Below are 18,553 nucleotides of genomic sequence, written 5' to 3' on the forward strand. Positions count from 1 at the left end.
GGGTTGGACTAGATGACCTTTGAAGGTCCCTTCCAACTCTAACCATTCTATGATTCTGTGATTAAAATCACAATAAATGCAAAGCTTATAGAAAACATTAAGTTATTTTATTTATCCTAGCTGGTACAAATGCTTAATAACCAAAAGCTTCACAATACCTTCTTGTTAGGATATACATTATGTGTACTATTTTTGTGTGAAGTGAACCTGAGAAGTCTTTGCTCTCTAATGTGATACATAGTTGCAATGTAAACATTTTTGCTTTGATGTTTGTTGGTATAGTATAAAATCTTTAGAGCAATATCTTACATTTCCATAGAGGTTTGGAAAAATAACATGCAAGCTTGTGCACAATGGTTTTGCTTATACATCTTAAGAGAAAATATCTAAATTGTATTTAAAATTACCGATCCAAAATGTCCTATTGCATTCTGTCGTAGTTCAGCCGCGATCGGGACCAGACTTCGCAGTCTCTCTCTCACTCCCCCCACCCTCTGAGAGAATAGGGGGAGATAATATAAGGAATATAATATCACGGAACATTCTGCTACCAGTTGGCTCGGACTTGGCCAGCAGCGGGTCTGCCCTAGGCCCGGCCAAGTCCACTGAACAAAGGGGAGCAACTTCTAGCAGTTTCCTACAGAAGCTGCCACCTTAGGCCCCCCCTCACTAAAAAAAAACACAACACATTCTATTAATTTACTATTTCATCAGGGACCTATTGCAGGGAAAAACTCTAAATTAATTGTTCTGCAGTCTAAAGACTGTAATTTCATTTCAGAGCCAACCTTACTTGATTAAATCCACCTTAAATGAAACAACCAAGGATTCTTTTGATTAAAGTTAATGAATAGAAATTAGTGTGTACCTATACTTTAATGCAATTAGAAATCAGTACATAAGAGTATAGGATCCTTTTTTTAAACAAGATCAGATGATGTATATGCCTTTTTTCATTTTTTAAGAAAAACTTTGTAGAGGAAACACATGACATGAGAGATACGTGATTCAGTGAATGTATATGTTCCTGTTTTAACTGCAATATTTCTTTTATTCCTTGGTGAGTTGCTAGATCTGTGGATGCCAGTCAAAGGAAGTTTTCCTGAAATCCCAGCTTCTTTGGATACTGCATTTTTTTTTATCATGTCATACCTTCCTTATTTTTATTCTTCTCTTAGACTCATGCTTTATTGTAGTAATGAAGATTATTATTAGCCCCATTTTCCCATTGTGCAGCCAGAAAAAGCAGGCAGAAGTAACTGTATAAGCTGACATAGCGGATTGAGTCATACTTCTTAACTCCTTAGTCAGAAGCCTTGTAGCCATGGACCCACTAGGCTTTCTTTTCTTCTCATGCTGTCACCAGTGTGCTTAGGAAAAGAAAAAATTGTTATGCTGACAAAATCCCAACAGATAGTTGCTTAAAGGAAAACAGAAACTCCCCTAAGCCTCAGCCTGTCTCTTCCTGGTAATTTGAACCTCTTTAAAAGATAGACACGCTCAATTTATTTAACATTAATAATACAATAGTCCGTAACCTCCTCACTTCCTGATGTCATCTGATGAGGTTTTCAATGACAGGTGTTAATGCAAGAGGCAGAAATAAATCTTGTATGAACTGCATAATTCAATTATGCTCTCAAGTCTGCAGAACTGGATGTCATCGTAGACACTGAACTGACTGAAATATTGCTGTTACCTACAGTCAAAATTAAACTTCCAAAATAAGATTCTTTAACTTAGAAGCCAAATGCTTTGGGTTTTTTTTTTCTAGTTTGTATTCTTACTTGAGTTCCTTTGGATGTGATAATTTCTAGGTTGTTTTTTTTTTTCCTATAGGGCTCTAAAGCTAGCCACTCCAACTTTCCCCTTTAGAAGTGAGATTCTGCTGGTTTTGCATAGCTCCAAGAATCTGGTTCTTAAGGAAAACATGAAATAATGGAAATAGCACCTTTCCTTGAACTTGAATTCATTCTTGTTATTTAAATGTATTATTTGTTTCAGAATTAACACCTTGATGACAATCAGCAAAAGAACTATCTGAGAGGAAAAAAATATCTCAAAATATTTGTCAACAAATTTGGACAAACAGAATATTTGAGTCTAAGACCTAATTTTCTGAAGTTTTCCTTTATCAGGGCAGAAACATTTTAATGAGATTTTAGATGATTCATTATTTGAATATTCAGTATGGACTTCATGAATACATCCCACAGGCCTTTGTTTCACAGCCCTATCTCTTAATCTGTTCAACTGAGACAACCTACTTCATGCTAGTCACAGGTGAATCGATGATTCTATTGCAAAAAACCTGTCAAGTGGGGTAAGAGTTACCATTTCTATTTTATATTTCCTGACTCTGATGCCAGTCACAAAGACCTTTCAAAGCTACTGATTATGTGTCAGTTCGAAATTATTAAAAGGAAATTATTAGACTCCAGTATCATCTTACAACAACATCCCTAACATCAATGCTTTTTAAGAAAAGCTTTAAAGCCAGCTGCTCACCAGCCTGGCTCTTGCAGATTGAATGTTTGCCTCTGACAGTGTTGTTGTAAATACTGTTCTTAGAAGCATCTCAGTGAGATGGACTTCAGAAAGCATTCAGAATACATTTGAAAATCATTGAAAGATCAAAGGAAGCTTTTCCTCTTGTTACAGACATGAATGCACACCACATATGACTGCTAGTGCAAAATCAAACTGCTGAAAATGTCAGTGTTTGATAATCCTAGAGAATATTGTTTCATATCCATAGTCTGAACTACTGAGTGCAACATCTTGGAGTGATGGTATTAATTTCCCACTAGAAGAATAGGGATGCAATGGGAGCATGGGAGGAAAGAGCATAGATGCATCCACAAAGACAAGAAAAGAGCATATATGGTTGGGCCATATTGTGAATATCAATTACATAAAATCCATGTAAAGGATAATTTTATAGATTAGGTACAGTTAGTTTGCACCAAGTGCCCTTCATGACTTTCAGTAACTGTTTAGAAATTTTAAAAACAAAAGTAACTGATTTTCAGGAACAACACTAAAGTCTTGCCTTGCCTGAAAACAGTAAAATTTTGCAGTTATCTACCTGAGAGCAATTTCACACATCAGGTTCCCAGCCTTCAGTGCATCATCGGGGCTGCCCAAGACACCTGGCTTTTCTTCTTTGAAGCAGCAGCTGTCAAAAAGGAGTTGTAGCAGCTCTCAGCAGTGAAGCATTTCATCTTTATTTGGGTGGTGCTGCTTCTTGTGCGAGGCATGTTGGTTTCAAAAAGTGAATAAATAAAATTAATTTTAATTATTGATTACAGTCACTAGATAAAAGTAAGTTGAAATTAGGACTTTGTGTATGTCAGCAGTTGATCCTATACCAATAAAATGTTACTTTGATTAAATACTGTAGACTCTCAGCCAGGCCCACAGCAAATGCAAGACATTATTATTACAATAGCAATAGAAGAGAAAGATGGTAGTTCAAAAGGAGTGAAAGCCTGGTGTTATTTTCTGGATGAAGCTCCGTTACAACAGGCTACTGGGTGCAAAAGGAACAGTGAGCGTAAGCAGCCCCTTGGTCTCAATTGCTCAAACTCAGTGCCTTGTTCAAGATCAGGTCTGAAACCCTGTTTTGCAGAGTTTGCTAGAGGTAACTGTACATAATATACATACTCCTTTACAATAATTTTGGTGTTTCTTTACATATATAATTTCAGATCTCTACCTCAAAACCTGGATCTTTTGTGATAAAATATTTATATCCATTACAACCAAAGAATTAAATAGGATGTGCAATTCAGAGATGTTTTTTCTTTCCTTCTTAGAGATTTCAGAGTATCAGAAAATAAGGAGGTATGTTTATTATAGTTTAGTAAGTTCAGAATATGTGACAGCATGTTGTTTGAACTCTAGTTTAGCTCCACATCATAATGTGTTTTGTTGTCAGTTCAGAATAAATTTCTCAACATCCTCTACAAATCAAGTTTTGAAGTTGTGTACCTTTATCTGTCGCCAACAATAGCTCTCCACATTCAGATATGAGCAGATGAACAAAGAGCGCGCTTGACCAAGGAGGCTGCGTTGAACTTGGTGCTATCTCTTTTCAAAGCAAGCATATCAGTCATCCTCCAGCATCTGATTTCACCACAGGAAGTCAAGGGTGATGTATGTCTAGTGCGCTGGTAGCTGTTTGCCAAGGCCACTCCAGCAGATGACATGCTGTCACTGCTGGTCCAGGGATGTGTGGAAAACTGAATCTTGTTGTTCTTTCTGAATAGATTTTGACAGGACTTGTTTTGACTTGTGCTCCAAAGAAAAGATTGGTTTTCTTCACTAGTCAGGTCTGTTTTGATTTTTTTTAATATGGCCATTCACATCCAGAAGAAGACTCACACTGATAGAGCACCTGTTGAGCCCTTGCTGCCTTTTTTTTTTTTTTTTTTCCCCTGCCAGCCTACGATTCCGTTTTCATTAGAGCAACTTAAAGCCGACGACTATAAGCTTTTATCATGCAGGCATTGTAAGAAGTATTAAGTCCTGTAGATTTTAAACGAATTTCAGGCAGAATAATATTATAATTTGGGATGTAGAGTGACTTAAGAAGTTAAGTCAATTGTTGCGGCTTAATAGTAATTCAACATAATGTGCTCATGCCATTAGACTTGCACAGAAAAATGCTCTAAATAGCTTTAATGAATAGTTTGGATTTTGAAAACCTAGGAGAGTAATTTCACCTTGAATCATAACTGGCATCTCTCAGAATGCTTGTACATTACGAAAATTCAAAAAGGTGTATGAATTCAAATAAATTCCAGTACCACGCTGGGTAAAATTAAATTTTAGTGGCACTCAAACACTTCTGGAGATGTAGTGGTAAAATCTGCTTTCACCTGTATAGCTGTGGAGAAAACTAACCCTGATTCAAGGAATCTGCATTACGCTGTGCATAAAAATATAGGGAGAGTGTCTCCAGGGACTGAAAATGCAAGTTCTGGGGTTTTTTTTTAATGTAATTCAGCTGCTTAAAGAGCTTGATTCTTACCTGCTTAGCGCTAAAGTCATTTAGGTACCTGTAAACATGTCCAAAGGAGTGGTGTGTATGGCATTGTTGCTGCTTTGGGTTAAGTCCACCACCAACACAGACTGCTGCAGTGCTAAGAACACAAGTCTCCATAGTTCAGTTTTGTAGCTCCAGCAAAAGCAAAGGTTAAATTATTTGCTATCAAAGTGCAATTCTGGTTTTATAGATCCAGCATTTACAGCCATGTTAATATTTAGGAACTATGTAGGTAAATCTGTTCATTACTGAAAGAGCTATATTACATTTTTGGTAGGAGCTTTCAATTTAATCTCTTCCTCTTCAGCTCCTTAGCAAACAAGTTTTGTCTAAGAAGTTAAGAGTTTCCATGCATGTATCATAATGTAGGTAAATCTGTTCATTACTGAAAGAGCTATATTACATTTTTGGTAGGAGCTTTCAATTTAATCTCTTCCTCTTCAGCTCCTTAGCAAACAAGTTTTGTCTAAGAAGTTAAGAGTTTCCATGCATGTATCAATTAAAAAAAACACCAAACAACCTAACCTAATTTCTCATTCTCATGCTAAGAAATCCTAAATGTCACCAGCCTATGGCACAGCAGCAAATGCTCTGCTCATCCCGAATCTGTGTCTGGCTGCTGCACCCCTAGCAGTACTGGTTCCTGCAATGCTTTCCTTCATGGTAAGAGGACATTTGTGCAGGCAAAGTCTGTCAGTAAGACAGCTGGAAGTTTAACACAGGTGTGCTTCGGGAGAGCTGGTGAGGTGCATTGTGCATGGCTATGTACAGAATACATATAGAATCTGTATGTAGAATTTGTTTTGGATGGAAATCTTTGGTGCATGGGGAGGAGTTGTATGTAGAGGTGTAAGACATACAAACACAAGACTGCATGTCTTGTAGGGTGATAGTGATTGGGAAGTTCTCGGGCTTTTTAACTTTTTTTTTTTTTCAGTGACTGCTAGGCATTATCTGTAAATAGCCTTGCTTCTGATTAGACCTAATCAAAGTGAACAGAAAGGGTTTGATTAAAATGAGTCAAACCTTTATTCTTGGCTTGTGTAATGTGAAGCCAGTTAATCGAGCCCTGAGCCTAATTAATGACTGCCAGTCTGAAGCAAATAATGCACCCCCTTTAATATTATGACTAAGGTGATGATGACTTGTCATTTTCAAACACGTGTGAGTCTGTCTTTAGCCTCTTGAAAAATCGCTCTATACAAGTCGTGTGCAATTAGAGCAAGGTCTCTGGTACCTATGGGATAGATATGTTCTGGAGGCATTTGTTACCTCTGACTCCTCAAGGAAACTTTGCACAACTTTGACAGTGTCTAATACTGCAGGATCTCCCTGCAAAAGATATCAGCCCAGGTGATCATGTCATAATTTTAGAAGCTTTCTCTCCGAATTTTTCACAGAAATAAGATCCTTCAGGCACCAGGTAGTCTCCCAGGTGGTAAGTCTTTTTCTCCTGACTATGAAATAATAGCCGTGCATAATAACTTAAGGGTGTGTGCAGGAGATAAATGTGTATGAATCCAGAGGTGACACTAGGTACTTCCTGAAGGGCCTGAAATATCACTTGATATATTGAATATCACAGGCTGTCCTGCTCACATATTTTACACAGAACTGCTTTATGGTATCTTGCAATATATGTTGAGGTGTTGAGGAATTGAAGCCTCATGTTTTCTTTATTAAAAAAAAAAAAAAAAGAAAAAAAGAAAAAGAACACCCCACAGAAGACCAAAATGTTTCTGAGCTAGTTATATCTGGTGAGCAAAGAGTTGATCCTAATCTTGAATGGACTGGAAGTGAAGATATTAGTCATACTCTAGAACAATGCCACCTCGTATTTTATATTCTTGTTATCTGCCAGTTCTTTCCCTGCCTGCTTGAATTTAATAAATCAAGAAATGGATCTGAAACTACTTTTAGAGAGCTATCAGAGCATTAAGCTGGCAATTACTCACTCATAATTAGCCAGTTTAGCCCCAGGTGGTCCCCAAGGGAAGGGGAGATGGTTTTAGTGGCAGGCACAGGGAAGAAGCTAAACTGTGGTGAACCAAATTATGACATGGAGGGCTGAGCTATCCTTGCAGACCACAAGACCACAAGAGGTGTCTGCTGGGACCACTGCCTGGACAAAACCTCTTGGTTTGGACAGCTTGAATACCCGTTACTGTGTAATGCTGCGATATTTGGCACAAGAGAACTTAGAATCATAGAATGGTTAGGGTTGGAAGGGACCTTCAAAGGTCATCTAGTCCAACCCCCCTGCAAGGAGCAGGGACATCCCCAACTGGATCAGGTTGCTCAGAGCTTCATCCAGCCTGGCCTTGAACATTTCCAGGGATGGGGCATCCACCACCTCTCTGGGCAACCTGTTCCAGTGTTCTACAGCCCTCAGTGTAAAAAAAATTTTCCTAATATCTAATCTAAATCTACCTCCCTCTGTTTTAAAACCTGATCCCTTGGAACTCAATTCATAATGAAACTTGCTATGTTGTGGCTAATGGCTTTTCTTATCCTCCACACCTGACTCAGACAATCCAGTCCTGTATGATGTTTGAGATGTGATGTGTGTCCTCGATGAGGCAGAGCTGGCTTAGTTTGCAGCCCTTTCCTAAGGGTTCATGTCTTCTGCCTGTATCACAGGCTACAACCCCAGCTTACCTCCCCATACAGCATGTTATTTCCCTCTGACTTTTGCCACTATTTAAAAAAAAAACACAAGGAAGAAGCAGATCCAATGAGAAGTTTGAATCCTATTTTTGTTGGGAAGAGGTACAATATTTTCTCTTCAGATTCTGTATATAGCATCCTCCCAGATAGGGCACTTTCCCAGCCTGAAGTCTCTGTGGGACACCATTGCCTGTCAGTGCCATTTAAGCTGAGCTTTTTTTTTTTTTTTCACTAGAGACTGTAGTTAGTGATGGTAGCTGGAATTTCTGCAGTGTTTTGTATTTTAAAAACCATGCTGGAAGTATTTTTTTTTTTCTCTTCAAGATACCAGTGAAAAGGTCCAAAAATAAGTTGGTTAATTTGGGAAAGGATCTCCAAATGCTCATTTTCCTTTGTGTATGCCTGACATTTTCTTTCCAGGAGGCAAAGGCAGGAGATGCACTCCCATTTCTGCATTACAGCAGGCCCCCTTTGCATGCATTGTCTTCTAAGCAGATCCTTATTTTTGTGATCACAGATTGGAAGCAAAGCATGATCCTGTCTGCTTGTTTTGGGCTAAAGTCTTCCTCAGGAAGATCTCACTTTGCAAATACCTTATGGCAGCATGATGTGGTTTTTCCAAGTCAGGGAATATGCTTCAATCTGTCTTTTTTTTTTTTTTGTAATCAGATTCCTATCCTACAGAAAACAGCTGTTGCTACCTGCGTATGCTTTACTCTATGAATAAATTAAATGAAGTTTTGATTTAAAGCTTGCAGCACTTAACACTAGTCAACAGAATAATTATGTGATTGGTGCTGGGAGAAACTAGCATTTATATTAAATGGAGAGAGGAGCCAATACTAGAAGTTAGATGAGCAAGTTAATTAGTCCTGCCTCTGACACCAATGACCTTCTGCGACTTTATGGTAAAGCTTTTGACTGTTGCATTGATGTGTAGGTGTTAAAAGGGTGGTATTTTTTCAAGGAAAATAACCTATTGTTTCAAAAAGCCCCAAAACCTCATAAGGTTTATCTTATCAAAGTCTGTGGTGCTTTCAGCTCTGTCAAATATTAGCACGTGATATTTATAATGCTAATTGTAAAGTGTTATATTTAAAGAATTTAAACCACTGACCTTTTTGATGTAATTGCTAGAAACAGCAGTAGGAGAGAGAAAGCTCAAAGTTTCTTCACTTTCTGGAAGTACCAGGGTTGATGAGTTTTTAAACACACCAAAATTTAATGAAAAAAATCTAGTTCTTGCTAAGCTCTGCTATTAGTCTCTGGGGCTGTCACTGTTTGTAATAGATTATGAGAACAATGTCATTGAACTGAGTTCCTCTTTTAGTATGCCACAATTGAAAGGATGATAAGAACCCTTTCACATTCCAGAAAGCTTTTTGATTGTAATAACTTTAATAACTTTAAATTAAGTTATGGATTTATATTAAAATGTCTAAAATTATGAGGTCTCCATATCATGAAGTAGTGCAAAAATCATTAGAATGACTTTGCTGTGCTGATGGATTGAGCACAAGATGAATGCTGGCCTACTGCTAAGAAGGTGAACCATATTAAAATTATTTTTACTAAGCTTTTAAAATGGTTGCCATTTTGCTATTCACATAATTAAAAGGGAGGGAAAGCTACTCAGACTAGTAAGTAAAGAAAAACCTTTGAGTCTCACACCACTTTCTCCAGTCTTGTTTCATTTGCAAATACTTGGAATGCAGAGTTAAAACTTGCAGATACAGCTGTCATAAATTTTAAGTTAAAGGCCACGAAGACCGTAAAGTGTGCCAAGAGGGCAAAACCACTGCTTTTCCTATTTTAGATTTTTTTTTTTTAAACCTAGCTTTCTATCTTTAAGTCTTTTGTACATGCAAAGAGTATTTCTATTCTCTAAACTAGTGTTCCTGAATGTGTATTTAGACCGAGCAACCAACACAATTGATGTGCAAGTTACCGATTTTACATCCCTATTATAGTGCCAGGGTCCTGTGCCCTCAAATTGAGGTGTTTATGAATTTATAATTAGAATATTTTCCAGCAAACTAGCAACGTAGCAGGCTGAACACTATCAGTGAAAGGAAACTCCTAAGTGCATTTGGAAGAACACTGATTATCGAACTAAATAATCCAGAACAAATGGCTAGAGTTTTGAAAGGCTAACAAAAGAAAACGTGTGATAAAAACAAGCCTTTTGGAATATTTGTAGCAGTTATCTATTTTTTTTTTCTTTCCAAGCAAAAACCTAGCAAAAGTAGAATTGCTATACTGTAGAGTTTGCATGCTAGGGACAATGCTTTAGAGACTATTGTTGAAATGCTGGTAGGAAGTCACAGTACGAATATGTATAAAATTTGGACATGTTTCTATGAAGGCACCCTGAGCTTGCCAGTGCCTGCTAAGAATTATTTTTTTTTTTCAAGGGAGCACATCAAAAGATATCAAGAGTGCTTCCCATCTAGTTTTAATTCAGCACAAATGTCATTATTCTCTAATAGAGAAAAAACATATCTGCTGCTGGAAGTGGATATAATATAAAAGCTTTGAAAATAACTCTCCCCCTGCTCACCGAGTCCTGACAGAGAAGATCCTTTCATCTAGCTTTGCTCCCACTCCAGCAGCTTGCAGTGGCTTCCTGGGTTGCGACAAACCCCATGCCAAGTTCATTTTGGATCTCTAAGAAAGTTTTCTTTCTGTCATCTCTGGTACTTGCTGTTGATGTGCTCCTTCCCCTCTCCCAGCTTGTTGTGACCCTCATCCTCTCCCTGTCCCATCTGAATTTGGGAAGCATCTTTCTACATACAGATAAGGAGCATTCTTCCTTTTCTCCTACCACTTTCTTCCACTTCGTCATCTGCATTGCAGCTAACAGGACAGAGCAACCTTACCCCTTACTGCCTAGCCACAGCTCTTTAATCGAGGCATATGCATATTGCTGTTTCCCTCACTATGAGACTTAACTCTTAGCCAGCATATCTGGGCAGAGCTGCCTTAATTTCACTGAGGTAACAGCTTCTTTGTGTCAAGAGCACAGCAGCTCTGTCCTACACTAACGCATCAGCATTGCAAACAAGGACAAATGCAGATATGGGATTTATAAGAGAGCTAATTTGCTCAGAGGTGGTTGTTTGAAGGCACATAATGCCAAGCCATATGGCTGGAAACCTTAATACAAAATGAATTCTATCATAATCTGGTAGGTTCTGCTTGTTGCCATTTTCCCAAGGATCTTTTTCAAGGATCTTTTTCTTTCACATTCAGAGAACCTATGATACTTACCGAGTGACTCCTGTGCAGAGATCTGGGAAAATAATTATACCTGCTTTTCCTCGTGTTTCTTTGTCAAATAAGTATATACTTCTAGCAGAGGGATTTTTTTTTTTTTTTTACTCTGCCATTAGAGCTATTATTCCAAAGCAATGAATAGTGGCTCAACAGGAAAGGCATGACAGTCAATTATCTGGCCATACCTACCAAGGTGAACATAATAGGTCTTATAATATCTCTGGTGAGAAATTTCAGTACCTTTGAGCCTTCAGTAGCTGTAAACTGGAATTACTGCAGTAACTTTTTAGCACAGTGCTAAAAATCTAACGGGATGCCATGTTCTACATTTTATTTTCTACCACATTCATCCTTCAGGCATTACTGGATTGGGACTTTTTTTAAAGGGCCCTACTTTGTGAACTCATTATGACAAATGTTGATATGACATCTGTTGCTCACTTTAAATTACCTCTTAGTCAGTTGGAATTCATCTTGAAGGCATTTTTGTAATGAAATTTTTTTTCATGAACATTAATACAACCTGTGGGAGATCTGAATAAAAAAGAAAGTCCCCCAGTCCTGTCAAGAGAATAGCTTATGTGCCAGCTGATTTTTTTTTTGTTGTTGTTTTTTTTTGTTATCCTACTTTCTGTGATATTAATACAGCTGCTTTCCAAGGCACTTAAGTAGATAAAAGGTTGTTACAGTATGGAGGAATTCTCCTTGAGGAGAGTGAGAATAATAAGGACAGCTTCCCAAACATGGAACCACTTCCATGACCCCAGTGCTTTTGCATTCAAATAACTAAACCTTATAGTCTTCATGATTGTGCTGTTCTGTCTTGCAGATATATTTCCCATTGCATCCAAGATCAGTGAATAATTTCTTGAGTTATCTTTTTGTGTGGTCAGTCTGTAGCAGAGCAAAGGAGTTTATCCCTGTGCTCCGTATGAAATTTGCTTTACGACTATTTGGGTGACAATGAGCAATTTTTTAGCACCTGTCTGATCAACGTTTTACCTACTGTGTTTCATCCAAAAGTTATAAATATGCGCTATTAAATCACGCTAAATTATTGTACTAATTCAGCCCATATGTGAAGGAAACCCCATCAGGCTTGTGAAAACTAACTTTGTGTTAATGTACATCTGTCACAATTTCTGTAGGTACAAATGGATGCAAGTCGCACAGTGGTAGGTGAATATTAACTTTTGGGAAGGAGAATGTTTCTTACATGTAAGACTTAAAAAAACCGTGAAATTTAGAGGGCAGCTCTGTGAAAAGATGCCTGGTAGGTTCTGAAATAATGTGGAAGTTACGCAATCTTTGTGCAGATGGCCTTGATCAAAACAAATCCTTTTTGATGCAAAGATTGTGGAGGCTTGATGATGGAAAGATTTTGGAAGGCCTTTTTGTGTCCATATATAGTGAAATTCCTACAGAATGGATTTGAGATTTGCACCTGCTATAGTGTTTGGTATTGCTAGATGACAGTGTTAGCAGGTCATGATTAGCAGAAAGCATTACATGACTAGAGAATAAACCAGAAAGCATCACACAAGCACAGAATAAAAGAGTCACTAAGCTTGGCAGGGGAAGAAAGTGGAAAATACTTGTCTGCTTTTCCTGAGCTTAATACAACCATTTCAGTAGATCCATTTTATGGATGGATTTAAATTCTGATGGTTATTAAAAAGACTTTTCACAGTCCGTGGAGATCTTGTTTCTTTCTTTTTTTTTTTTTTTTTTTTAAACCACTGTTCATTTAATTCTTCAAAGTGGTCATCATCAATTTCATCAAGTAAACCTTATGACATTTTGCATTTCATTCCACAGAAATACCTCAGGAGCTTTTTCTCAGCAATGCTGGAGTCTCCATCATCTCCACTGCACGTTGACAAAGTGGGACTAACTCTGTCGAAACACACCATCTGTGAGTTCTCTCCCTTCTTCAGGAAAGGTGTTTTTGACTATAGCAGCCACGGGACCAGCTAACTTTTGGACCAGGACTGTTCTGCCAAAGGAGCACAGTCAGAGTGGTGCCTTCACTTTTGCGATGCAAGAGAAATGGGACAAAGGAAAAAATTACTCCAGCTATGCCTCAACACTAGCCTTTGGCCTTTGCCAGTTTTTATATTAGTGCCTGCATTTTCCTGGCATGGGTTATACAGACATTTTTGTGTAAGTTGCTCTGTTAATACTGTATAAAGGTTCTGACTCTCGTGATGTCTTTGGATCCGCTCCTTAGCGGGAGTGCTTCCTTTCCATTTGCTCAGACAATTTGTTCTGGTGGTGTGAGAGCACCTCCTGTTTACCGTGGCCGTGTGTCATGCTGACAGAGAGTTTCTGAGCAGCCTTTTAGTTTCTGTCCAAGCTGTTCCTTAAAGAACACTTCATCTTTTGTTTTCTTACAGCATACTGTGGCGTTTAAGGTAATGCTCATACTCCGCTATTATTTTGAGTTTTTTCCCTCCTAGAGACATATTTTAACTATTTGACTGTATAATTGTATAGTTTTCCTCAGAAGAATTAAAGGGCCTGGGTAACTTGAATGTTTACAAAAAATATGTGCAGCAGAAAGAATGTAATTTAAACCCTGTATAAGTCTTCCACACTTGGTTGTTTTGAAGCAGAACAAATCACTCACCATTAATTAAGAAGCAGAGGCAGCAATAGTTACCGAAGAATACAGTCAGCATCTTTTCAGATTTTCTAATTACCCAGACTGTAAGTGGATTCTGTGTACTGTACAGAGTTCATAGCTATGCATAAAGCTAATGCAAAGTGCTATATTTATTTTTTTTTTAATAGCTTCTTCACAATAGGATAACACTGTAAAACCTGAGTTTTATTTGCATCAGTTAAAATTTACAGAATTTAACTAATAGTGCTTTAAAATTACTCAGGACTCATTCAGATTTGCACATGTATATACACACAGAAGTCACTTTATATTGCTGTGGATCCAAAAATATATACACACTGTGACTGGAATTGAGTACATGTATATGTTAATATTTAATTGGCTGTATAAAAATAAAAATCAAACAACTTACAGTTATTAAAACACATAATGAAAGGTAAGTTTTGTGTGCCATTTGTTAGGAGTGTGAAGCATTATTTGTGAGTTGCCATCACTAACTACCAGTAGGTCTTGGTAATCAAACTATTTCATGTTGTGGAAAATGATTATTAAAACCTGAAGTAACAACACTGGTGACATTTTTATTTCATGACCTAAATTATATGAACAGTAATGTTTTATGTTTAATATGATATATAAAGATAATTGGGTTCCATTACTAAACCTAGTCTGCTACAATAAGCATTTCTAATTTAAAAAAAATATTATTAGAATAGATCACTTAAATATTGAGAGTATTTTTATTATTTTTATTCATTTCGGTGGAAACAAAAGTTAGGGCAATACTTCTACGCCACTGGAGCCCTATTATCAGTAGGGTAGACTTTAATGTCTTTGAATATGTCTTGACTGTATCTGACTCTATGAGTTAAGCATCGTAATAACTTCAATTAGGCATTCCAATCAAACCTATTGATTCCCAAACTGGTTTTGCAGTTGTTTCCAGTCTCCTTCGTGCACTTCTGCACTGCAGCACTAACTTCACCTGCGCTTCATCACTGACAGTGACCCGACCTTGTGATCTGTACCATGCCCTGTGCCTATTGCACCTCTCTGATCTCTCTCAGGGTCTTTCTGTGCATGTATCATCCCCCTGGCCAGGAGGCTGTGTCCTCCCTCACTTCTTCACTCCCCTGTTTGGCTTTGCTTGTGCTTCTTGAATCAGAAGGTGGAGGATGGATGCTTGCTGGGTTCCTACGGTGAGCTGAGTAACTGGAGTTTAAAGTTGCTATACACATTAATGGAAGATTGGTAACTTCACTTGGCTGTATTTAGCCTTGTGACCCATATGAATGCTTCAGAGGCAGAAATTGGGCGTAGTGTTGCTGGTTTTCACAGTGGCCTGTGAAAGGGAACTTTGACCCTAAATCTCACTTTAAAACCAGAAAGTCTTTTCTGTTTCTGCTTCCTTGCCCTACACCCCCTCCTGCCTCATTTCAATCCAATATGATAGAGAATTAATGCTTAAGATTTTTAAAAAACAAATTTTACATAATTGTAGAGCATTATTTCCTGTGTGCTAATTCTATGAAAGAGCCTGGCAGGCCAAGAAATGGCAAGCTGCTTTATCTGCTGCACAGGGCTAGTTTCTGCAGATTGCCTACCTAAAAAAAACCCAGTAGTGCCAAGTGCTTTCCCATGGCAAGCAGCACAGAGCCTAATGAGTGAAACTCCGTTGTGCTGCATGGCAAATGCTAGTCTGCGAAAAGGGTTGACCATGCAGGACTCCTGGAGGTAAGTCCTATGCTTCGTGTCACTTTGGATTTGGAGAATCTGTTTATGAAAAACACAACTAGACAGAGAGTTAAGTCGAGTCAAAAATATGAATATTCGTATTTTTCACATGAATTTAAAAGAAGACTTGTACTCAGTTCCTGTCTACGGTACAAATTAATCCAGGGAGGGCCAGATGGTCTAGTGGTATAAACCTGCCAATAAGGTGGCTTATTTATGTTGGCTGGTTTATCTGGCCTGAAGCATTAAATGTGTACATTGCATATAACAAACTAAAGGCCGATTAATCGGTCCATTTAAAACGTCTTCGAGTTAAAAGCTGCAGAAATGCAAGTGTAAGCATGCATTTAGGACCACAACCCCAGGCTACTAGCTTTTCCCACATTCTTATGTATCCTTCAGTGGTATCCAGAGTTTAATCAATGACTGCAAGCTTAGGCTAGACTAAGACACATCTTTTAATAATTTCATCAGTAAAAATATTTTGGCTCTTTATAACCTACAGTCTTTAAACCTAGACTTCATAAGACATTTTCAATAGAAGCTGAGAAGCATGTAGAAATTATTAGCTATTTTCAAGACTTTCAAATGGCATTTTTGTAAAGATATCCTCAGGCTCTAAAATTCTCCATGAATTTTACTTTTAAAACATTGACATTTTCAAAAGCACAGTGAAAATAATCTCCAGGGCTCATAGAGTTTTTGGTTTTTGTTTTTTTTTTTTCAAAGTGCGTCTGTAATTGGCCCTGTGGACTTTGTATCAGCAAAGTACTTAAGTGAAACCTTAACTTCTGTATTAGGACTATTTATATTTCAAGTGAAGTGAGTATTTAAGTGCGTTACTGAACTGGGGCCATTTCCTACTCATGTGACTGAAGTTGTGACTCCATTTTAGTCACCAAACCACTTGCCTTGTATCCTTGCTGACCCTACAGCAATTTTTCATCAATAGGAATGCACAGAAAAGGCCAAAAGCCATACAGGAGATTGTGCTGGGCTATTTTTCTGCATGATAGCTTGGTCAAGATGCAAAGAACCTCTGAGCAAAGCCTTCTTGTTGGTCTTGACTCCTCACTCCTTTAACTGGAAGTGCTTTTCCTCTGAATATGCTACTTTTCATAAGAAAGAGATAGAGCAGCCCCCAAAGCCCTGCTGCTAAATACCTCATGGCAGTCCCCTTGCTCCACAAGCAACCCTTTCTTAGAGAGCCCACAGGGTCAGTCCTAAAACCAATGCTGAACTGCCACTGTTGGAGGTGATATTAGGGTCTTCAGAATTGTCCTAAAAATGTGAGGGAAGAAAATAATCTATGTACAGCTTGACTGGCTACTTCAAGTTTTTGCAGTTGTTGCAGATAAAATGAGGAACTGAAATACATAAATTTAAAAAGTGGGACACTAAATGTGTTGCTCCAGACAATCAGATTCAGTCTTTCCAGTTTAATCAGTGATCCTTTAAAAACTATGCAGAATTTCCTATTTACTGTCATAGAATCATATCATGTAATCATAGAATGGTTTGGATTGGGAGGGACCTTAAAAATCATCTAGTTCCGACCCCATACCTTCCACTAGACCAGGGTGCTCAAAGCCCCATCCAACCTGGTCTTGAACACTTCCAGGGATGGATCATCCACAACTACTCTGGGCAACCTGTTCTAGTATTTCACTAACCTCACTGTAAAAAATTTCTTCCTTATGTCTAATCTAAATCTACTCTTTCAGTTTAAAGCCATTACCCCTACATGCCCTTGTCAGAAGTCCCACCCTAGTTTATTTGTAGGCCCCCTTTAGGTACTGAAAGGCTGCTATAAGATCTGCACGGAGCCTTGTGGAGGCTGAACAGCCCCAACTCTCTCAGCCTGTCCTCACAGGGGAGGTGCTCCAGCCCTCTGATCATCTTCGTGGTCCTCCTCTGGACTCACTCCAACTGGTCCATGTCCTTCTTATGTTGGAGGCTCCACAACTGGACACAGTGCTGCAGGTGGGGGCTCACAAGAGTGGAGTAAAGAGGGAGAATGTCCCTCGACCTGCTGGCTACACTCCTTTTGATGCAGCCCTGAATGCTGTTGGCCTTCTGGGCTGCCCGTGAAACTGACTCTGTATATGAGAATAAGAAATACATTTGTACTAGACTGTGATAAAGCTTGACATTTTATATGCTGCTGGTTCACTGAAGCTCTGAAATTGGAAGAAATTAATTATTTTTAACTTAGCAAGATTCTTATGTCCACTCCTGGATTTGTTTTCTCAGTGTTTTATTAGACCCTGGGGGCGAGAGAGGGAGGTTTGATAAGCTGAAGAGCAAAAATTCTTTTTCTTTCCATAATAGTGTTCTGGTTCTGTTTGGGGGGAGGGGAGGGGGAGGGCGGGGCTAAGGTGGCAGCTTCTATAGGAAACTGCTAGAAGTTGCTCCCCTTTGTTCAGTGAACTCGGCCGGGCCTAGGGCAGACCTGCTGCTGGCCAAGGCCGAGCCAACTGATAGCAGAATGTTCCCTGATAACGCCTCTGTGATAACGTATTTAAGAAGAGGAAAACAAACAAACAAAAAAAAAAGTAGAGAAAATGTGAAGGAGCTGAGCGGGGGCAGAGAGGGGGAGGCGCGAGCCTTGTGGGCCTTGCAGGCCTCACCCTCTGGCCTCCTGCCAGGCAGCCGTCTGGGCCCGACTCAGCCCAGCCCAACTGCAAGAAGTGGAGAGGAGATGACATGTGAATGAGATGTAAAAAGATCCTGAGAGGCGTCTGCCAGCCTGTTGTGAAGAATTTTTCTTGTGAGGAACAGCTGCAGATGCCAAGGTCAGTGAAGAAGGAGGGGGAGGAGTAACGCGGCTCCTGACCAAGATTCCCCTGCAGCCTGTGGTGATGACCATGGTGGAGCAGGTTGTCCCCCTGCAGCCCATGGAGGTCCACGGAGGGGCAGAGATCCACCTGCAGCCCGTGGAGGACCACACGCCGGAGCAGGTGGAGGCCTGAAGGAGGCTGTGGCCCATGGAGGGCCTGCTGGGGCAGCTGTTCTGGAGAGACTGGACACCGTGGAAGAGATGACCCATGCTGGAGAAGTTTCAGGAAGGACTGTGGCCTGTGGGAGGGACCCCACAGTGGAGCAGAGGAGGAATGTGAGGAGTTCTTCCCCCAGCAACAAAATAGCAGCATAAAACAACACGTGATGAACTGACCGCAACCCCCATTCCCTCTTTCCCC

At 39.1% G+C, this 18,553-nt stretch overlaps 1 protein-coding gene across 3 annotated transcripts in view; it reads left to right on the top strand.

Moving 5' to 3' along the window:
• The window catches only part of KIF16B (kinesin family member 16B), a 153,945-nt gene extending 140,167 nt beyond the window's left edge, over nt 1-13,778 (top strand). For all 3 annotated transcript variants that reach the window (XM_086745326.1, XM_086745328.1, XM_086745329.1), the window contains one exon: nt 12,812-13,778. In XM_086745326.1, the coding sequence (XP_086601452.1) occupies nt 12,812-12,970 (159 nt within the window). In that variant the 3' untranslated portion in view covers nt 12,971-13,778. The remainder of the gene's footprint in view (nt 1-12,811) is intronic.
• The last annotated feature ends 4,775 nt before the right edge of the window (nt 13,779-18,553 follow it).

Source organism: Chlamydotis macqueenii, chromosome 3 (assembly GCF_036417535.1).
Source record: "Chlamydotis macqueenii isolate bChlMac1 chromosome 3, bChlMac1.mat, whole genome shotgun sequence".
In the NCBI taxonomy this organism is placed as follows: domain Eukaryota; kingdom Metazoa; phylum Chordata; class Aves; order Otidiformes; family Otididae; genus Chlamydotis; species Chlamydotis macqueenii.